Source organism: Peromyscus maniculatus, chromosome 11, assembly GCF_049852395.1.
Source record: "Peromyscus maniculatus bairdii isolate BWxNUB_F1_BW_parent chromosome 11, HU_Pman_BW_mat_3.1, whole genome shotgun sequence".
NCBI classification, from domain to species: domain Eukaryota; kingdom Metazoa; phylum Chordata; class Mammalia; order Rodentia; family Cricetidae; genus Peromyscus; species Peromyscus maniculatus.
The window spans coordinates 97,123,013-97,146,804 of NC_134862.1; the positions used below are offsets into that span (position 1 = coordinate 97,123,013).

The window sequence follows — 23,792 nt, forward strand, 5'->3', positions numbered from 1 at the left end:
AATAATTCTCTGGACTTTTTATGCTTTTTTTTTTCTCTAAGCAAAACCACTCTTGTCCCTACCATTACATCTTTCATGTCCCTTCACTCAAATGCAGCACATGTTAAAAAATTATTCTATGGGATAGTTATGCCCCTCAAGTGGACTGGTTGCCTATGACTATACTACCCTCCTGCTTAGCTCTGCTTCCTGCACCTTGAAGTTTTCTTTCTCTCTCTCTCTCAACTTTCAGTTAATACCATAGCATTCCCTGAAAACCCCCAGGGTGCACACAGCCCAGTGCTTCTTCATTTGCGGAGGGGCTGCGCCAGCCTGAGGAGCACAGCTCTTTGCAGAAACTTGACTCGTAATTATTGCTGATCACCTGTCTGCCTTGTGCTCAGCCTCTCAGTCGGCGCTCTGCTTGCCTGCTGTCCTTCGCCGAGTGTTGTTCTCATTTGCAGACCCACACCCACCCATTTCTCCTGCTCACCAGCCATTAACTTGTTGGCCTCAACCTGTCTCTCACTGCTTCCCAGCTGTTACCTCGCTGCCAGCCTCAGATCTGGAAAGCCACTCTTGAATTCACCTGCCAGCCTAACTCTGGGTCCTTGCCCAGGCAGAAGAGAAAGAATGGACAGGAATTGGATGGCCTGCCACATGCTATTGAAGGTATCACATTCTCCCTGTGTCCGGGGAAGCCTGAAACATCAATGCAAAACTTTCCTGCCTCAGAGGAACACAAACTTGGATCATCTCGAGCTTGCATGGGTGAGGAAGTACAGCCACATCTGTCCAAACATTTCCAGCAAGGTGACAGTATAAGATTCATGAGGACCTAGATACTGAGTAAAACAAAAACTCCAGAACTGCTAACAATACACTTTGTAATAATTTGAAAATGTTCAAAACAATCCCAAAATCTGATGGTCTACACCAGAGTTGTGTGTCTGCAGAATACTAGTCCCAGAAGATGACTTCAAACTCAGTCTCTGCTGCACTCAGGTAATTCTGTTGTTTATGAGATCCCTGAAGGTCCAAATGTCCAAATTCATGTCCATAGTGTCAACTGTCAGGAAACTTTCCATGGCTGTAGTTATCCTAAGCCAGAGCCACACCCACCCACCCATTTCTCCTGCTCACCAGCCGTTAACTTGCTGGCCTCAACCTGTCCCTCACTGCTTCACAGCTGTTACCTTGCTTCCAGCCTCAGATCTGGAAAGCCACTCTTGAATTCACCTGCCAGCCTAACTCTGGGCCTTACAGAGCCTGAGCTGGATGATGTTATCACTTCTCACTTGTGTGCCGACTCCACCTCTACCTCTCCTTCTCTTAATGTAGTCATAGAGTGAATTGCTCTGTCCTGTTTGTAGGGTTGTCACGGAGATAATATAGGTAACTCGAGAATTTACAGTACTGCCATATAACAACTGAAAAACTGGCGTCACAGAGACACGGACAGTGATATTTCTCCCATACCTTCTGATGCTCTCCTAGTTTTGGATGTACAGTTCTGTTCTAGAAAATATATTATATATTGAGAAAAACCACAAGGAGGGACACCAGTGGAAATCCAGTCATGGCCCAAAGTCTCTACAGTAAACCGCTCAGCAACCTTAGTGCATGGGTAATACTATTTCCATTTTTATGAATGAGAAATTTGAAGCCTAAAGAATTTGAATGGTCTATCCCAAGAAAGTACACCCAACAGTTGGTAGTCCCATGAAAACCCCAACTCTCTCTGATTGGCATTCTTAATCATGAATTCATCTTCCCTTTAATGAAATGCTGAATGGTGGGAGTCATACTTTTATCTTATCATTTTGTATTTATATCTCCCTAAGACAGTGGTTCTCAACATGTAGGTCATGACCCCTATGGGGGTTGAATGACCCTTTCACAGGGGTCACATACCAGATCTCTTCTTGTATATCAAATATTTACATTATTATTCAAAACAGTAGCAAAATTATAGTTATGAAGTAGTAACAAAAATAATTTTATGGTTGGGGGCATCACCACAACATGAGAAACTGTGTTAAAGGGTCACAGCATTAGGAAGTTTGAGAACCACTGTCCTAAGGCAGAGGAGGCCATCACCAGCCTCTCTAGAACTTGTTGGAGCTGGAACTGATTTCCTACAGCCAATCTGCCTACTCAGTCTCCCAGAAGCTAATCTTTAAGGGCACACCCCTGTCCCTGGCTGTTCCAGTCATCAGTCGGTGCTCTCTCATGCTTTATCTCTTTGTATCTTACTTCTTGGCTCTGAGATTCTGAAGTTGACAAACTTTTCTAGACACCCAATATTGTATTACCAAGACTCCAGTCTTGGTCTTGGGATGAAACCACTCCAACAAATTGTAGTTCATCATGCCCCAGGCAAACCCCAGGCCTGCTCCACAGAAGCAAGCTTTCTGCAGGTGGATGCTTGGTATTTCTTAGAGTGAAAGTGCATTTTCTGCTTGAGACTTTTGTGAACATTTGTACAGGGTTCATATGAAGCAGTGCTCCCTCTCTGTCCTAATGGACAGTATTTTGACTCACAGGCAGTTCTGTGATTAATGCTGTTTTCTCTGACATTACCAGTTACTCCCTCACATTCTCAGTGCCTCTTAAGCTTCCACCATGCCCAGACCTATAATCCTATAATTCTCTTCTCATAGTCCCTTGTTTGAGAGCTCTCTCTCTCGCTCTCTCTCTGTCTCCCTCTCTCTCTCTCTTTCTTCCTTCCTCCCTCCCTCCCCCTTTCTCTCTTACTGTTTCCCTTCCTCTCCTTTTGTTCCCCTCCCCTCTCAACTTTTCCATGATATAATAAGCCCTAACCATATCAAAAACTCATCCAGAAGACTGTGGCCTGGTTGTTCTTGTTTTTTTTTTTAATATTTGCCAACCAGCTGGGACCAACAGTGCTATAGAGATTCTACCCTACGATGAGTCAAACATCTTGTATTTATTTTTCTTAGCTATGATCATGAGAATAAAAAAATTCTAGAGCATGTGCATAGGTTATTCTCTTCTATGGGGTCAACCTTGACAACTGGCTGAGGGAAATACACTTTTATGGATGCAGATGAGGTTATCAGTGTCTACCCATCAATGATACTGACCCTAATTCCTAAGTCCAGAGGATGAGGTCACCTCAGTTCCTCCAGTGCAGTGCAGTGGAAATATGTCATTGTCGTTCAGAGACCAGGATGACGGGCATCCGTCTTAATTTGATCAGGGAGAGAGAGGGTTGCTTCAGCACCAGGTCATTGACATTTTAAGTCACACTTACCAAATTATTTTGTGTATGTATGTATGTGTGTGTGTATGTATGTATGCTCCAGGGTGAGTGTGGCTATCAGAGGACAACTCACTGGCATCAGGTATTCCCCTCTATCATAAGTTCTAGGGACTGAACTCAGGTCCTCAGGCCTGACAGCAAGTGTCTTCCCCCACTGAACCATCCTGCTGTCCAAGTACCAACTTCTTAAATATTGATCTGTAAATGATAAGCTATGTCTGCTCAGATGTCTGTTCCTTAGGCTTGCTTTTCAACAGGCTGAGTAGTAGCTACATATGTGCACAGACATGAAAACACTCAACAAGCCATGTACTTGAGACTTCTACAATGTGCACTGTACATATCACATCTCAATATAAAGGTGGTTTAAATTTAAAAAGAAAATGTTGAACACAAATCTTTCTATTTATTAAAAAGCTTGTAGGTAAAAACTTTCCCATAAGGACAACAACAAACTCACAGAGTGTAAGTGTAATTCCAATTTTAAAATCATGCAAATGGAACTAAAGTGTTCCAACTCCTTTTATAAGGGCACACACACACACACACACACACACACACACACACACACACACACACACACAGAGAAACAGACAGAGAAGAGAGACATACACTTAAATCAGGAGACCAAAAAAAAACAAAAACAAAAACAAAAAAAAAACAAGTACAGTGCAGTTGTCCCCAAACTGAAGCCCAGAATATTCTTAACACTCTTGTGGGCTTTCTTCTTCTTCTCTCTTCATTTTCCTTTCTATCTTTGTTCTCTCTTGCTGTCTTTCTTAAGCACTTTCTCAGTTGGTTTTCTATCTTAAAGAAAATCCTTCTAATTTCTACCTTCATAGATTCATTTGGCATGTGTTTAAACTTAATGTAAATGCAATCATGGAGCACATCCATCATCTCTGGGGTGCTCCTGGTCTTCATCCCCTCAGCACCATGTCTGTGACATGAATGCATGGTGCTGATTGGCACAATGGTCCAGTTTTGGACAGTTGGGTTACAGCATTGCAGGAGTACTCAATTTACTGATGAATTCTACAGCTGATGCATATCTGCCTTGTTGCTATGTCTCTTCTTGGATCAGCTTGATTTGATGGTGTTAGCAATTTGCTCAACTTGCCTAAGAATTCAAATTAGTTGTAGACTCATTAATAATTTCTTATGTGTAATCACACTGCATCTATAGTTTATGCTCCTGGTTTTGTAATTAATATGTTATTATACATGATTTAAGTTTTAATAATAAATCTATGCTTTACACCAAATCTAGAGGAATATCACTTAATGTTAGCCATGAGCAAGAGCTGACCCTGTGACACCTGAAATCTAAGCTCCTTCCAGTCATATTATCTGTCATGAGCTTTTCCTGAATAGTAGGGGAATATAGAGTTGTCTAATTGAGCCACAGGTTTTACTACTTTGTCAACACAAAGGAATTATGAGCCATCATGAGATGTCTTTACATCAAGAAAATCAGTGGTGAACTAGTCTATAAGTGGTCACACATTTTCCCCATTCCTGCTATGTGTGCTTTCTGAGAGGTGACTTGCCATCCCCACCTTGAGGAGTTCCTTTACTAGTCCTTTGAATATGCCCACGGGCCATGTGCCTGTTCTGGCCAATAGAAGATTGGTAGGTAAGACACAGGCAGAGGCTAGGAAAGGACCTGTACATTACATTAATGAGAATGTTTCTACCTCTATTAGAATGAGCCAAGAGTAGGCTCCAGTAACTGTCTGTCTGGCATCACAGTATATGCTGGCTTGTCCAGTCACATTGGTTCAGACCAGAATGAGCCAGAAACATACAGAAAGCCAGTCCAAGGCTACTCATATCTGCCAGAACTTCCCCTTGCACCTTAACTGTCTTCTTCCTCCTTTTCTCCATATGTATTTCTAAGGGACTTACAGGAAGGTAAAACTGTTGGTGTGTAATTCACTTGGGAGATAACATGGGAATGATTACACATTACTGTAAAACTGAGACAGTGAATATGTCACTACATTGTCTGCCTTTACAATTGACAAGCAGAGCACCTCCCTGTGGATCAGTGCTGCTGCCGATACCCTACTATCAGTGTGCATGCGTGTGTGCACTCACTCATGCATGCTCACATATGGTATATGTGCATGTAGGTAGGCATACTTGCTTGGGCTTGCATGGTGGGTATGGAAGCCAGAGACTAATGTAGGAATAGCTTCCTTAATCACCAATGCACCTTATCTAATTTTATATTTAATGTTACTGTTTTATTCATTGTTATATTTATTTGTGTGTGTGCCTATGCATGCCACTGTGTGTGTGTGTGTGTGTGTGTGTGTGTGTGTGTGTGTCAGATAACAACTTCCAGGAGGAGTCTCTTCTTTCCTTTTTATGATCTGTTCTCTAAGGATCAAAACCAGGTCATCAGCTTTGGGACAAGAGCCTTCACCCACAGAGTCTGTTTGGAAACAAGCTGATTGCGTGCTCTAATGCAGATCTCAGTAATATGTGTGTTTATTGCACTGTATGTGTCCCGGGTTATTTTTAAGACTTATTTTCCAAAACTTGCATAAGTCTTGTAAATTAGCTGTCTTTACACTAGCATTTGCTCTTAATTTAAAATTTTCCATCTAAATAAAGCAATCAGTAAGCCAAGAATGGGGCATTTTGACCAAAGGTCAAGCAGTGTAATGCTAAAGTGTTCTTGTGGGAGAAAAATGAAAGGCAGTTGGGAAGAAGATAATTTGTGTATTTCTCTCATTGACTTTTAAGGAGAACACCTTAAAAAACATCCTGTTTCTAAAGATTTCTATAACAATAAAATTTTATAGGGAACCAAGTTAGAGCTGACTCTTTACTTTCCAGACCATCTTACATTTTTTTTAAGATGTGACTCTTGGGTTCCAAAGACTGTTGAATTATTAGAATATTTCTTAATAGAGGATAGTGTAATCCAGAGGGCAGAAAAGAATGTACTGAGAAGTATACAGAAATGGCTGCTGACATGTGCATACAAACACCAGTGTATCAGTTGGCAATTAGTTAACTAAAATTCAGTAGCTGCACTGCTTCTCTGGCTCATTTAGAATCTGTGTTTTACAAACCCTGTGTTTAGAAACACAACATGCCTCTCGCCTAAAGGAATTAAGTATATTTAGAACAGGATGTCCTGAGATGACAAAGGTCAACAAATAAGTAGAGAACCTTCCATCAGTTGGCCTGCTTTTAAGGGCATCAACTCGAGTCTGGAGCCTCGTTTTGGATCCTTCCTCCCAAAGAGAGAGCATTCAGAATTACCCATACAGTTTCTGTCTTAGAGTGTCAGGTCCTTTTGATTAAAGCATGACGTGGAGTGAGGTTCATAAAAGCAAGAACAGAAGGGGTCTGGCAGGTGATCGCAGGATAAGGTGTACTGCTACTTTAAAAATTAAGCATGCATAGCCCGACTTTATTCCCTCCCACTGACTAAGGTACCAGCTGAGAGCTGGGACAGCTCAGTTCCAGAGGGGCCACCAAGCCATCAGCACTGAGTTACAGGTAACCTTTGGAGCTGTGGGGAATATTTTACCTGAGTGCCAAGTCTTCCTCATGGCCTTCCTGTTGCTTGGGACTATTTTCCAGAAGTAATGAGGAGGGGGTTACAGCAAGGGTTGCCAGGCAACATGGGACAGAGGTCCTGTCGAGGAGCTATTTCTCACACTGAGAGGACCAGTTGAAATGCAATAAAGAAATGGTAACTCGGCTTATTTATCAATACAATTACTTACACTGTATTAGGAATCCATATTTAACCTCCAAATACAGAGTCATATGTGGAAACATTAACACAAATGCTTGATAAATATTAAGGCACAGGGCAAGCAGATGGTATTGGGTTTCTAATCAGCTTTACTGTGAGCTTAAAGTGGCTGCACAGGCTGGGATGAGGGGAAAGGCCCAGGGTGCTTAGCTAGCTTCACTTTGGGCATATGCAAGTTAGCTCTGGTCACAACATATGGTGTTCGTAAGAAGAGCTCTAGGATGCTTTACCGCATTAATTAGAGCAGGTAGTGCCAATTCCCTGGGGTCCAGTAGCAGTGTAAACTAGCTATAAGCCTACAATTCATCGTCATATATAAATTCATAGACTGATTGCGTTGTACATTGATGAGTGTTATTTGTCCTATAATGTCAAGATCTTTATCTGGAGAATTCGTTTTTGACTCTAAGTTATGTAGTTCAGAATGGACTTTGAGAAGTGCACCACTATTTTTGTAGAAAGCTCGAAGTCCTTGTGCTTAGGATGAACTCTGGTTTCTCCTGACTTCTTGTGTATTTGTTCACCAGACACCAGCTTCATCTCATGGCTCCGCCCTCCCTAAGGATACCCTTTCTCTGCCCTCCCTGTGTCCCAGAGATGGAGAATCCCAGGATTGAGATGGCCAGCATCTGAAGTGTTCCTGGCGAGCAGAACAGGCCTGGTTATTAATTTCGGAATGCTTCAGCAGCTGACGAATACATTTTTTGTAGCCATGCATTACCTGGCTCTCTCACTGGGCCCCTTGCATCAGATCATGGAAACACTGATCTTTGCCTATTTGGCCTCAGTGTCGTTGGCTGCCTCACAGGGCCTCTTCCCGAGGCTGGAGAACGTGGGCACTTTCAAGAAGATATCCATTGTGCCAACCCATGCCACATGTGGATTCTCAGGTCCCAGCACTTTCTGTCATAGTGCAGAAGATGCTAAAAGTGTGCAGGGGTGCACCCAGAGGCTGTGTGTCCAGGACTGCCCCCACCACTCTGCTTCTCCTCCCTACACTGCCCTCCTAGAAGGCCTCCAGAGCTGCCTCCAAGCAGACCACACTGATCTCCATCCCTACTCCAGAAGCAACTCCACAAGCTTCCTATTCAGAAATCACAAGAACTGTTCTTCTCGACAAGCTCCGAGGCTGGCAGCAGAATTTACCTTAGCAGTCTGGTTGAAGTCTGAGGGAGAAGGCGCAATGTGAGTAGCACCATCAGGGGTGTGGGTTTTCAGTTGGCCTAGGTCCCTGTAAAACTGGATTTGAAGATTATTGTAATCTGAGGTCTCGCCTAGAAATCGAGCTACCAATAGAGCTGTGCAACTGCAGGGTCCCTCCAGTTGAAGACCAACCGCTGTGTTAGTCTCTCCTCTTCCGGCTTCACAATCTGAATGTTTTTTTCCCATCTGTTATGAATAGAGTTGACCATGAAAATGAAAGGGGGGAAATGTTTGTATTGGAGGACAATATATGTGAACATATATCAATCATATACACAATATCCATTACATATAATAGTTATATATGATATAATATACAATATAGTTACACATTGATAAATATCAATTATATTTGAGTGATTATTCATTCATTTATTTCTCATACACTAGCTGATCTTTTCGGTCCTAGGCTTTGGAATCTAGAGGAAGTTCAGAGTGCATTTGTAGGCACAGGTGTTAGTAATAGAAATAATTATGTTTGAAGTCTTGCTCGAGTGTTCCTTATGCTTTGTTCTTACAAAGTGTTCCTATTATAAAATAATTTTTTTTACTATGAAAGTAGCTTTTTGGAGGCTTAGGACTGTCTTGCTTATCTTGTACTTTCTCAATAAATGTTTGTGTGATTAATGGAATATGTTCAATAACGGAGTTGGACATATGAATAGCCTTCCACCTCTCAAACAGTACAGCCTTTGGTCTTCACTGTGTGGTGTTTCCACCTTCAAGTTTGTTAGGAAGTAGGTAAATATTGGTTTAAATATTAAGGCAACTCCACATAGTTAAAAGGGAGGTTTATTTTGTGGGGTAACTTACAAGTGAAGGGATAGGTTACAAGGTCTGGGAAAGGAGTCGTGCAGTCCAGTGGTGTTCTCTGGAGAACTCTGCTCAGTCTACATCCAGCGTCCAGGATCCAGGAACCAAGAGAGCTCACCCATCTAGATCTCGGGTCTTCAGGCATCCTCTCTCGGCTCTGCCTTGTAGGTGTGACAGTTACCGAAGCCTCAAAGGGGGTGGTATTTCCAGGTCAAAGCTGGAACGACTACCTACTACAGGTAAACATGAAAAGTTCTCAAAAGCTTCCCTGTTGTTGGATCCACTAAGGATGCCCTCCACATGAGTTAGGAATGAGCTTCCCTACCACCAACTTTAGTCTGTGTGATCACAAGCTTTTCCTTCTGTAATCTTTTCTCACAATGATATTTGACACAAGTCCCCTAAATAATACAAAAACAGGCCAGAAAATTAATGAGCAACATTTTCGGCTGATCTTCATTTAATTTACTTTTAAAATATTAGTATATATGTATTTATATGTATGTGCATGTAAGTCCAGTCCAAGCACCTGTAGAGGCCAGAGAAGGCATTGGGCCCCTAGAGCTGCCATTGTAGGTGGTTAGCAGCTTCCTGTCATGGGTTCTAGGAACCGAACCCAGGTCTTCTGCAAGAGCAGCAAGTGCTCTTAACCTCTGAGTCATCTTTACAACTCCTACTAATCCTTATTTTTTAATATTAAATTCATTCTTTGGCATTGTCTCCCATGCATAAAGTGTGTTCTAGTTACTCTTACTTCATCTTTTGTCTCCTAGTACAGTGTTGGGAACCCACCCACCCTTGTTATGTTTGCTTGGTGGGGCTGTGTTGGGCAAGTATCTCAAAACTTAGAAAACAACCAGGAAAATCTTGCCATCTTGCAAAAAATGTGACTTAGATATCTGAGATGTTTACATTCCATCTGCCAAGTGAAAGTCCATGCCCTTTACTTTTATTTAAAAGTTGGAGTGAAAATAGTCCCAGGCCATTTTCCTTGTTTCCACCATTTCCCTGAAAAAGACTTTGCTGTTTTACTGTCGGAAATTCAAAGCTATTTGCTATGTCACCAGCATCCATATTTTAAAACATTTTTCTCTAGCTTACAGAGACATCTCTGCACCGAATGTCTCTTCTATTGGCATGGTTTTTGTACAGATAAGGTAGATACAGGGATGTTCACGGAGGTGACGGCATGAGGTTTATAGTTTGGAGGGTCCACTGCTTGTATCAAGGTCATTTTCATTCTTGATGCTAAAATACCTATGGGAATTGGGGGAATTGGGGGTGTTTGCATTAGATAAGTAAAACAAACAAAACATGGATTATCCAATTATTGTGTATTCAGGAGCAGAATAAATCCAGTTCCTAAATATTTTACTCCCTGCCTTCCTCTCACATTTATTATCTCCCAAAGCTAGAGTGTTTACAAGCAAACAAAATAGCAAGGGAGATAATCAATAACATATTAAGAAAAGCATTTTCAGCAAGCTTGGGGAAATAAGTCTGCATTTGGTAAATACATTCCTGTGTAATGATTGAATTCTCACTTGTAGATTTACACTCAAGACAAATGAACAAAGGAAAACTCTTAGACTAAGGCCCATAGTCGTGGGATACAGGTAGTATTTTCTTTGTCAGTAAATCACAAATATTCAACTACTGAAGGGTTAAAAATAGCCTGGAGCACTATGTGTGTATGTATGTATGTATGTATGTATGTGTATATATGTATTTAAAAAGCTAGCTTTTATCTAAAATTATTTGCCAATATTAAGAAGATGCTTTACTTCATATCTTACCAAACACAGGCAAAAAGATACTAAATTAGTGTCAATAAAAGAGGAACCCTTGCTCTATCCAATCTTACTCTATTTTCTAACTCAGGACAAAATAGATGAGGGTGAAGTGAGGTTTTTAAATGTCCCTTGTAAGGATAATTTTGAAATATCTTTAGCAGCAATTCTTGGGTGGCCCAATTTTGCCTTTGCCTCTGGGATTCTCCTGACTGAATTGATCAGTTTTGAGGGAAGGAGTCTGTAGTATTCTTTACATCTCCACATCCTCAGAACACTGATGCCCCAATGGATAGATTCTCGTTCCTACCAGAAGAGCAAAGCATGTTTAGTGTGCAGGAAAGGCTGTTTACACATTGTTGAGCTAAGAAGGAGGTTTCGTGATCAGTGGTGCCCAAGGAGATGCCTGGCCTGAATAGATGGCAGTCAGGCAAGGAAAGAGTCTCAGACTCCACAATTCGTACCAGGAGATTATGAGAGAAGTAACCTTTTAAAAGAAATTCCAGCCCAGAACGGTAGCATACACCCATTACTTCAGCACTGAGGAAACTCGGACAGAGAGACTGCAAGATCAAAATCAGCTTGGGCTAGGTAGCAAAGCCCATTCATTCTCTGAAGTAAAGTCTGTCTTAAGCCCTAGAGACTTCCTAAAAGCTGTCCTATGTCATCATGGTGCTACTTGATTTTAGAAGGTTTCCGTCTAAGACCATTCTATGATCTCAGTGTCTGAGCTGGCCTGCTGGCCATGGAAAAGGCAAACAGTCCTCTTGTACACAGTTTTTTACTTCTGGCCAATGTAAGATGAAGAAAGAAGAGGTGGTAGTTGTTCATTTTTTGTTTCATCATAGGAATCAAATAGAGCAAGTCTGACTCCAGGGTTAATAATGTAGAGCCTTCCATGGATTCCAGATTCACTTAACATTAAAAGAAGAAAGATTTGCCCTGGTAACTCAATACCCATGTGGGATGGGGTATGTCCTACCACTTCCTATAAAAGGAATAGCCAGGGAACTAATGAGCCAGTAGCCTAAATGTTAGTTTTCCAGTAGGATGCTATGCCTTCACATTCCATCATGAATCTCTAATGAAGGGTGTTGAGGCTCTCGGGAATATATTGTAAATAAGAATTTTATTTTTATTGAAATAAAATAAATTCTGTTGGAATAAAGCTTTCTAGGGTATAGCAAGGTTCTGGCACTTATTGAAAGTACACTTTGAGTCGGGGTTGGGGCCACATGACCACGGCAATACCCTGCCTGTCGTTTTGGTTGGATGCTGACCTTTTCTGTCTTTTCTGGTTGCTTCCTTAGGTGTGTGATGGAAAAGACAGTGGATGGGCAGATTGTGTTCAAAGTTACAATATCTGAGAAAGGGACCATGTTTTATTATCGCACAGTAAATGGTTTGCAGCCTCCAATAAAAGTAATGACACCAGGGAGAATTCTTATGAAGAAATGGATTCATCTCAGTGTGCAGGTGAGTAAAATAAAAAATATTTAACATGTGGTTAAACACGGGGCTCTGTCATCCTGTCTCCCCTTTAAATGGCATCTACTCAGAGAAGCCGAAGTGGTATCTAAATCCCGGGTACATGTAAATGACAGCAAAGGAAGGCTGATATTTCAATGACCTCACGCTGTATCTCCTGGTGTGTTAGTGGCGTCTCCCCCTTATACTGCTGTAAAAATCTCAGCCCCAGAGCTGAACAGTAATGATGCCATGGGCACTAATCACATGTCCAGGGAGTTTCTGTTTTATTTGGCTGCCACATTTTATGTTTAGACGCTAACTCCTTTGGAGTCCAGCACTGATCTCACTAGTTATGGTGGCATTTAAATCCTCGCTTGGTCTCTACAGCTGTCTTTCTCAGATAGTGGCTGATGATGTGAATGAAACTTGGCTGTTGCATTAAATCAGTGACCTTAGAACTAGTGAACTTTGCACTTGAGGCATTCGGAAGGTGTTAGATCATCACTGTACTTGTCAACCACAGTTTGGAAGACACGCAGAGGCCGTCAGAGGCTGAGGTGGCTGGGAGATGTCTGGCATTTACAGTGTCTGGAATGGAGACAGAGCAGCTTTTTGTTTCTCCGGGGCCTTGGGTGCCTCAGTGCTACCTAACACACTCGTGCTTTTCAAACCAGAGGTAGAGTGTGCGCCATTCGCCAGGAGGTGCTCCCCTCTGAGCACTAACCCAGGGGTCAGCATAATTCCTTATCACATTAGAGGATACTTGTAGCCTTGTTCATTTTATAAAAATTATCTTTGATTTCAAACACACATGCATGCAGATGTACATGCACACACATGTGTATACCCTTAAACACACATACACATACACATATATAGTTATATATGCCTATATATAAAGAAAGCAAGCATAAATTGCATATCTATACATCCATTTATATATATATATACATAACTATATATTGCCCTGAATCAGGTAGTAAATAGATTTCCTTAAGGAAAGTCTTGAGAATTCTTAATTTGGTTTACATAATTATTTTGACAATATCATTCTTCATAATTTGAGAACATAGTGTATGCACATTTGCATAACAGTGAAGCAGCAGCCCCCAAAGAAAAAATATGTATATTTTTATATGTGTATGTATATGCATGTGTATATTTATACATACATACACACACACACACACACACACATATATATATATATATATATATATATATATATATATATATATATGTATGTATATCACAATTGGTTAAATGGTTTTCTGGAGGCATTCAGAGAGTCACCACACCTACTTTGGTTTTTGGTTTTTGGTTAAGACATTAGCTCAGTGAATGTGGTTGATGAGGATCAGGGCTCCCTTGTACCCTATGCACAGGGATATGCAGAGGATGGATCACACCCAACATCAGGCCCTGTAATAATAGCTTGGGCTCACTCTGGCAGTTCTCACTGCATAGTGGTTCAGTAGTTAACAGATAGGGAACTGTCTGTCTTGTGTCTAGAAGTTGCCCATTCTAATAATTGATGGGTACAACCAAATTGGGCTCGAATTTTTAAAGCAAGGGAGTAGAAACTTCTAGATGCCAAACATCTGTCTGCTTTCAGCAGATTTTGGTGTCTGCAATGATAAAGACAATCTTTCTGGTTACCTTTGTTTGGCCTGGTCTGTGAAAATGGGTGGGGGCTTGGGCAGATGTAGCACATGAAAGCTCGAAGAAGCAAGTTCCAATTGCAAAGAGACATCTGTGTCTGAACTACCATCCTGGGAGTGGAGACTTGGAGGCCACCACTGAAGTCAGAATTGTCGTTTCTATGCTCATCAGAGGGAAAATTGTTGCCTAAGTTAGGTGAATTTTTGTTTTTAAATCCTCCCTTCTTTGAAGGTTAACATACTGATGGTTTAAGTTTTTTTTTTTATTATTATAGTTTGTGTGTATGAATGTCTTGCCCACATTTAGCCAAGTGCACTTTCATGTTTTTAGTGCCAGAGGAGGCCAGAAGTGAGTATCAGATCTCCTTGAACTGGAGTCACAGGGGTTGTGAGCCACCATGTAGGTGCTGGGAACAGAACCTCGGCTCCTGGAAGAGCATCAAATTCTTTTAACTGCTGGGCCATTACTCCATTTCCAATGCTGGAGTAAATGAGGCTGCTGGTATTCTAAACTGTCTACTGTGGGATAATTTACCCTTTCTGATTTATTAGTTTTTATTTGTTTGTTTTGTTTTGTTTTACTTTCTGACTTAAAAAATTGTACTTGAGTTTTTGAGACAGGCATTGATTGATGCTCTGCCTCAGTGGACACTAAGCTGTTGCCCAGACTCCCTACAAATTGCAGCCCTCCTGCTTCTATTTCCTGAGTCCTAAGATTACAGGCATGTGCCACTGTGCCTGGCTATTATGTTTTTTAAAATAAAATCACTCTACTCTAATTAACTCACAAATGAAAACATCACACAGCTAGATTAATGAAGCTGATTTAAGCACTTGGCTGTTCCCAAATCCATACAACTCAGTGAACTTCTACAGAGTTGCAATGGTCATGCTGAAGTCACAGAGCTTCTCTTAGGGCCTTACACTTTCACTGTCAATTACATTTTTATTCACTTATTGACAACAAAACCTAAAAAGTAATTAGCTTTATTTCCTCGTTCATTACTCATGTGTCCTCTTGTTACCATACATAAACTACACAAAAACACCAGGTCTCATTGTAACACTTCCACGTGTGCATACAATATGCCCTGATCATCCTTGTCCCCTCTTAACCATGGGCCTTGTGTGTGTGTGATATGTGTGCACATGTGGGTGGGTGCAGGTATCCATGAAAGCCAGAGGAGGAGATTAGAACTTCAGTTCTATCACTCTCTCCATCGTGTTCCCTGAGACGGGATCTCTTGCTGAGCCTGGAGTCTGGCTAAAGCCAGCAAGTTTGTGTTATGAAATCTCATGCCTCCACTCCTGAGAGTGCACTTGTCCAGGTGCACAAAGCCATGCCTAACTTTTTAGGTAGCAGCTGGGGATTTGAACTCAGACCCTCAGACTTGTACAACAATCTTTCTTATTTATCCCCAGAGCCATCTTTCAACATGCCTCCCTTTTTTCCTAATAATCCTTCTGACTTCTCATCTTTTGGTTTGTTTGTTTCTGTATTCTACAATGACAAAAAGAATGTAATGCTTATCTTTCTGTTCCTTTTTGGGAATGATGCAATTATATCATAATCTCAAAAATAAAAAATAAAGATGTCAACAAAGTACCATCTACAAGAGAATAAAAAGAAAAAGTAAAAAAAAAAACAAAAAATGTCACACACACACACAAGTCAACAACAAATTTGTGTGTGTGTGTGTGTGTGTGTGTGTGTAAATACATATGCCAAAATAAATCAAAGGGACTAAATGTTATTGCCAGAGTGGTTGCACATGCAAAAATGGGTACTCTCCTCTCCTCCCTGAGCTTGGTTATCTTCTCGGACAAAGCACCCCTTGTAGAGAGCAAAGACTGAGGATACTCGGACCCTCTCTTGTATGTGCTGCTTTTCAGTGAGTCAGTGGGAATAGCTTGGAATAAGAGTTGACTGGAATAGCTCTCCTTCCCTGCTCAGTATCCTAAGGAACCCAAACGTTCCCTCAAAAGGAGATCACTGGAACAGACTGTTTCAGCAAACCCCAGGACAAGTTGGCATTGAACTCCTCTGTGTATCTGGATCCCAGGCTCCTCCAGAAAGTTCACCCAAAGAACAGGACAGCACACTCCCCTGGGGTCTTGGAGTTCCCTGCACCTGAGCTACCAGCTGCTTCCAGTCTTCCAGGATATGTTCTTCAATGAGCTTGCCACACTGGGCCACAAGGATGGGACAGCATGGGACAGATGGGGCTGCTTTCTGTGAGCTTTAAGGAATGAAATGGTGTGAACTTTTCTCTCAAAGCCTTCTCAGGATGGCTCCCCCATCACAGCAGCGTGCCTGTGTTTTCAGAAACACAGGCACATCTCAAACATTAGCTCCCCCAGCAGCTGCCGGGTCGTGTGAGTTCAGACAGCCTTTGGATCCTGTATGTGTCTGTGTCAGTGTTTACTTACAATCTCTCCATTTTCCCTTTCCATGGCTTTTCCTGGGTGCTTGGTTCCATGATCCGTGTTTGCTTAGTATCCACTTGTCATTGACAAAAATAGAGTATTGAGCAATAGAGATGGCACCTGTCACCAAACTGGATGATGTCAGTTCAATCCCCAGGGCCCCACATAGTGAAGGGAGAGCACCATGTCCTTAGACTTATCCTCTGACCACATGCAACTTACCTTCTGGCCATCAGATGCATTCCATGGAACACACACACACACACACACACACACATATATACAATGAATAAATTCAAAAATGTGAAAAAAACATTTAAAGTCAGAATGTTAACTTCTACAAAACATTTTTAAATGTCTTTAAATGATTAAATCCCTGGGCAACAAAGACACCAGGAAATGCCAGTCATGTGAACAGAAGAGATCTAATATCCTAAACACAAAAATATCCAAAACTGTTTTAGTGATGGCTATACCAGCATTTATTTGAAAGCCAGCATTTTGAGATAAGAGCTATCAGAAAATGGGAAGTTTGTAAATTAATATTCATTTGGGGACTTCAATCTTACATGATGGTGATTTAAGTTTTGCTTTGGGATTGAACATTTTGGCCATTTCCGATTGTGTAATAAGGGAATTTATTTGTCATGCTTCTTATACTGAAACTTGAAAAATCAATTCGTGTGTTTATTAAGCAAATAGGGATAATCTTAGTAGGTTTTTAAGGGTTTAATATTCATATTAGATCAGAATATGTTATAACTACTAAGAGTTAGGTCTTTAAAATTTTGGAAATATAAAGGAATTTTATTGAATATTTTGTTGTGGGTTGGCAGGCCAAACTCTCTGGAAGCATGTGTTTAGATGTCTGTCACTTGAAAGTAAAACTCTTGAGTCTTCTGTGAAAGTTGTATTTGCCGGTAATCACTTCCCACACTTCAAGGAACCTATGGCTTCAAGGAATCACCAGTAGGGTCTCTCTAGAAACTATGCTGAGTTACAGGAAAACATGAACTGCACCTGACAAAGTGCCAGGATAAGGGGTCTCAAGGATGATCTTAGCCCTGGGGACGGTAACATGCTCTGTGGCATCTGGAAGGCTCCCATCTACACTCACCGACAGAACCACAGAGGAGCCAAGCCATGGCAGGATGGAGAAGGCAGCTTGATACAGTGAGTGGAGAAAGTATTGGTAAATAAGCTAGAACAATCAATAGAGGGAGGAGAAAGAAGAGAAGAATTATAGAGTCCTGGTTGTTGGTAAAGTATGTTGTTTTGATTTATTTCTTCAGTTTGAAAAAGGAAAACTATTAAGAACTCTGGAGACAGACATGCAGTTTAAGGAACAATTTGTTAGATAAATGAGTGTACCTCATTTATACTGGTCTTGAATATCTGTACATATGCACAGTAAATATGACTGTTTAAACGCCCCTGGGGGGAGGGACATGGAGCAGAGATGCCATGGAAGCTTTGTCAGGTTAGAATGCTGTCTAGGTATGTTCATGGGAGCTCTACCTTGACCCTCAGCCCCGTTCCATGGTCTCCCAACCACATTGCTCCTTTGCTAGTTCTCATTGGTTGCACCTGTAATTTCATGTCTAGTGACGTAAGCATGTACTACACATCATTTCTTCAGGCAGAGCTGTATCTATTTAGCCATCACCTAAGCTAGTTGAATGTTTGGGGGTTTTCAGAGCAAAGTCAAGACAAAGAATTTATGAAGTTTTTTGAAACAATCGGCTAAAAATTAGAATAGCTGCTATTGTCAAGTCTGGTTCATGTATGTAACATTAAGCATCTTACATGCTCACATTGCAGATGCACATTGTAGCTGCACTGCATTAACTATTGCCATGGTGGAGGTGAGAAAATGGGAGCCTTTAAGAGTTAATGCTGCCTGCCTATATATAGTATTAAATTTACCTAACCTTCAATTAAAATTCATAAATTGCCACAAGGGCTGTAAAGCTGGCTCAGTGGTTAAAATAGCTTCTTGCTCTTGCAGAGTCCAGAATTTGATAGCCAGCACTCACAATGGGCAGTGCACAACAGAATGTAACTCCTCTAGCTCCAGTGATCTTATGCCTTCTATGACCTCACAGGGCACCCTACCAACACACAGACACACAGACACACAGACATGCATGTAAGTTCAAGTATTTTAATAAACTAATTGCCATAAAACTAAGTCATCATAAAAATCTAAAGGGTCATTTTCAAAGTTCTATGACCAACAAAAGTAAAATCCCACCAGAACTGAAAAAACTCAATTGTAACAGAAACATAGTTTGGGTATGTTTGTAAATGTTCCTAACATATTTACAGTGCATGTATGTGTTATGTTTTACATATGTATGCATTCATAGAAAGAGTCGATATATTTTGAAGCTGGATCTCTCATTCCTATAAGTGGTTTAAATGTATAACAGGATTATTCTATGTAAATTGTACTAAATAGTTCTATGCACAAGTCATGGCTGAAGAGAAGGCTCAGTGTGTAAAGGTATTTGCTACCAAGCCTGCCAGCCCAAGTTATATCCCCAAAACTCACATGATGAAAGGAGAGAACTGACTCATGTAAATAGTCATCTAAAATCCACACTGGCCTTATGACACATGCACGCACACACACACATACACACACACACACACACACACACACACACACACACACACACTTTCAGAAAGTAAAGGAAATAATACAAGACTTACTGAACTATGTTCTACCTTAATCTTACTTGATACCTCCAATCAGCCAGTGCATGCTTCAGCTTTATGATGGCATGAAAGTAATATAGTTCACATTTTGAGTTTTGATCTTTTCCTGGGATGTACAGCAATATATGATGCACATCCTGTTGGGATGCTGGGCAGTTATAGTGATCTTCAGTTTCCAGTTAGTCATACAATCTTTTTTTTTTTTTTTTTTTTGAGACAGGGTTTCTCTGTGTAGCTTTGCACCTTTCCTGGAATTCACTTGGTAGCCCAGGCTGGCCTCGAACTCACAGAGATCCGCCTGGCTCTGCCTCCCGAGTGCTGGGATTAAAGGCGTGCGCCACCACCGCCCGGCTCAGTCATACAATCTTAAGGATAACCCACCCATACTCTCCAATGTCAATATCCTGTGCAGCTCAGTCATCATGATTGGAAGACTAAGGCATACTAACTGCATTTTCAATTCACATTGTTTCCATCTTATACCTGGATTCTGGATTGCTAACTCTACTGTAATTGAAGCATCTGCATTTCCAAAAGTCACATGTGTGTAGCATGATGCCTTCAGCCAGGCTAGCAGAGTGGCAAACGTTTCACATATACCACATGCAGTGTCAATAACCTTTTGACAGGGCATGTGTTGAATGTGGAAGATGCAAAGGCCAGCAGCTTAATTGCTGTGGGCAGACTATAAAGCATGATGTGAACTGAGGAGTGGTCAGAAGAGGCTGTGCATTAAACATCACCAGGCACTCTGCAATTTCTTAGATGAGAACCTATGGGTATGCTGGGAAAGGGACAGGAATGAGGCGTTATAGCAGATAAATCATAAATACTGATAAAGGAACTATTCATTTAGAAATTATATTGGGGAGAACAACTCACTAAATAGGATAAGGCAAAGTCAGGATAGTCCTGATGTCCTCTCCCACACTGCTCTGGCCACCTGAGGCAGTCCGCACTATCCAAGCCCATGAGGGAGAGAAGAGAGTGAGGCATATGTGCCACTCAGCTTAAGCTAGCCCCGAGGCCATGCCCTATGGTCTGGTACCTCAAGGTCATAGGTGGAACAGGTACCCACTACAAGGAGTAAGGAGAAGAAGGGAGAAATACATGGCATGGGCGGGTTACATTTTGCTAAGTACCACTTGACTAAAGAGAGGGAAAACGAGCATCCTGAAGACAAGGATGAAGGCAGGCTACTGGAGCCCAGCTGAAACAGTATTATGTGGGTGAAAAAGTCAATGACACATATGCTGAGGACACATTAGTTACTAAAGCTAGAACCTTTGTTGATGGAAAGAACAGAGAGTTCATGAATCCTAGTACTCTGGTGCGTACAGTTGCATGAAGTCTAATTTGCCCAAAAAGGCACAAGAAAATAAAGATGTTTTTGATCTATAGCATGAGCTGAGCTTCAGTTCACAACCATAATTCCACCTTTAGAAATCATTAGCATTAACAGGAAACTAACATTTCCCATGCTCATACTCCATTATATCTTCACTGGGCTGAAATGGGGTCTGTGTATAATTTCTTCCCATCTTGATGAACTTAGAAGTATGTAAGAAAATAGAGCAACCAGAGAGAGCCCAATGCAGGGAAATACCAACTTTTAATCAGATGTGTTGAGAAAGGTGCTTAAAGACAGTGTCATATCAGTTAATCCTTAAAGACAAATAGGCGTTTGGTTGGGGTACAAGAGGGAAACTGGAAATTCTATGCAGGAGGAGGAGGGGAGTGGAACATGGAAACTCAAAATGGTGTAAGGTATCTGGGAGAGATACTGCGTTACTTAGAAGTACATACATCATGTCAAGCAAGAAGGACTAAGAAAAACTAGCTTGGAGACTTACAGCAGTAAAGAACTTTTTGGTGGGGTAGGGGTGTCTCATTTGATATATAGCTCATGTTTTTTTTTTTAATTAATGGGGTCTAAATCCTATTTAGTAATTTTTATTATACTGTAGTGTCACTATTAAAATTATAAAACACATAGAATATACCATGTGCAAGCCCAAAATTGTCTTACTTAGCTTACGTGCATAAGAGAACAGCACATGGCATGCTGTAGTGTTTACCTTGGTTAAGTCTGAATGTCATCAGGATAATATTTTACAGCAAAAGCATAAGACCAATGAAATAATTTCTACAGGGACACTTCTAATCAAGACATACAGAAAGCCATGAATAAATTAACATTTAAACTTAGAAACTGATATTTGAAGATGAACGTACCTATTTATTTCTGCAAGAAAATGGCTAGTCCTCAATGATAGCTATAAAATATACAATACATATAAAAAAGAAATATATATATAAATATCATGCTCTATGTTGATTCCATACAGCACTAAAACTGAAATTTGCAATAAAAATAGTGTTTTTCTGTGTCTACTTAGTTTTTTTATTAAACAATGTCTAGCCTTGAAAATGCCACCGTGGTGATTCTGTCAAATTTATAATGGTTCCCATTTGATGATGGTGCTGCTTAAACCCGTTCACCTAATGGAATTGTCATTCCTAGCGTCTTCGCCTAAAAGCCAAGTATAATAAGACTTGGGTGATTTTCCCCTTTTTGTGGGTAGTTGTTTTTGTGCCCAAAGGGCTAACAGATGTTGTTGGTTGAACATCACCAGTCAGAGCAGTGTGCACACCGCCCAGGGCGGAACTGGGCCCGTGGTATGCATCAGTTCAGAAAGGAATGACTGCTCGCAAACATGGAGTTGTACAGTTTTATTTCCCCATCTATTTCCTTTGATGTTTCCCTCTTAAATACAACATTTCAAGTTATTCAAGCTTTCTATATGAGTCTGGATATATAATAACAAGCTGTATTCAAGGCTAGTTTTCATATCTATGTAAAGAAAAATATTTTTAAAAGACAAGTTTTCCAAGAATGGAAACATTATTACAGGTTCACTTAGTTTCCAGTGATCTATTAATAATTTAATATTATAAGTATTTATGTCATGTATAGAAATTGCATTCCAAATTAAAAGATGAAATGACTATGAACTGTATGTCTGAAAAGTAGAAAAGTAATTAGATATATTTTGTTTGTGTTTAGTATCCCGTTGCTTTTATCATGGGGATTTGAGAAGGGTGGGAAGGGACAGAAAATCTATGACTTGAATAGGGCTTGAGAGCAAAGTGCAGGGCCATGGGGAGAGGCTCTGACACCTGAGGATAAGGGCCAATTGCTCTTGCCAGCCTCGGTATGGTGGAGGAACCCCAGGGGGGTTAGATTATACATGCATGCTATGTAATTTACAGTTGATTTCTGGGAAGGAAACCCCTTGGGCTGTTCTAGTTATTTGGCAAGAATGTTCCACACAAATACTTTGGAGGTATTTTTTTCCCACAGTATCTTTACAGAAAACAATCAAGTTCAATGTTTGGGTTGAAAATGAGACATAGAAAAGGACAGTTGAAGGGATGAGTTATGAATTCTGTTGTGACCTCATACACATGAACAAAAACTAATTACTATGAATAAATCCTTAAAACATCTCCCAGGGTCACACACAATGCATCTCAAAATGCGTGGGATAAAGGCTTTTATAAATATTAAAGTGATGAAGGTCATGAGAAAATCTGAAAACTTAGGGGCACAGAGGTTGAAGCATATATCTTGCATAGATAGTGCTTCTCTGTGTTTTTGTTGATTGATATTTTAATCATATGTATTTATGGGATACGTCATGATAATTTGCTACATGTATGCAGTGGGTAAAGATTGAATTGGAGTAATTAGCATCTCTGTCTCTTAATAATTTAATTAACATAATTATATATATTTATGAACTGGAGTGTAATGTTTCAATGAATGCGTACAATGTGTGCATTTCAAATCAGGATGCTAAAGTTTATATATCTTTACTCTGCATTTAGAGACGAGTCTTTCTCCTAGTTACTCACACAAGGCTTGATAGGTTATTGTGAACTCTCATCACTTGACTGTGCTATAGAGTACTAGAACTTGGTACTTCTGTCTATCTAACTAGTTTGATTTCTTAGCCCTTCCCTCTGTCATTTCTAAGACTAGTGACTACTGCTTCATGTTCAGAGGTCAGTCTTTGTGGTGCAGTGTTTTTTCATGATGCCTTCTAGTTCCATTCATTTTACTGAAATGATAGAATATCATTTTTTCATGGATTAGAAGACTTCCAGCAAACACAAAATATGACACTTATAATGAGTCCATATCTTGACAGGAGTCTAGTCTGCCTATAACATACCCAGAAGTGAGGTAGCTAGAAGTCACAGTAATTCTATCTTGTTTTTTTTTGTTGTTGTTGTTGTTGTTGTTGTTGTTTTGTGTGTGTGTGTCATCTCTATCATGTTCTCCATCATGGCTTTACTGATTTACATTCCTACCAAAATTTTAAAGTTTCTTTTTATTCACATTCTTCTAAGTATTTGCTAGTTTGTTTAAAATATATCATAAACTAATATCAATTATAGTAACCATATTACACTAGCTAGAGAAACAATCTTTATTTGACCATATTTTGGTGGGTATTATCTATTGTCTTTCTTTTCCTCATCTTACCTACTCTTCCAGTATCAAGTAACCACTATCCTATAATGAACATTTCAGAGATCTGATGAGATCAGCATGTTCAGGGTAGATAGGACCACAGGCCTCATTATCTCCATAT

General features: G+C 40.5%; 1 protein-coding gene across 1 annotated transcript in view; it reads left to right on the forward strand.

Annotated features, from left to right (window-relative positions):
* Window positions 1-7,758: 7,758 nt before the first annotated feature.
* Window positions 7,759-23,792, forward strand: part of LOC143267862 (usherin-like) — a 216,558-nt gene continuing 200,524 nt past the window's right edge. The window contains exons 1-2 of the mRNA XM_076548182.1: window positions 7,759-8,231; window positions 12,163-12,328. Coding sequence (XP_076404297.1) covers window positions 7,759-8,231; window positions 12,163-12,328 — 639 coding nt within the window. The remainder of the gene's footprint in view (window positions 8,232-12,162; window positions 12,329-23,792) is intronic.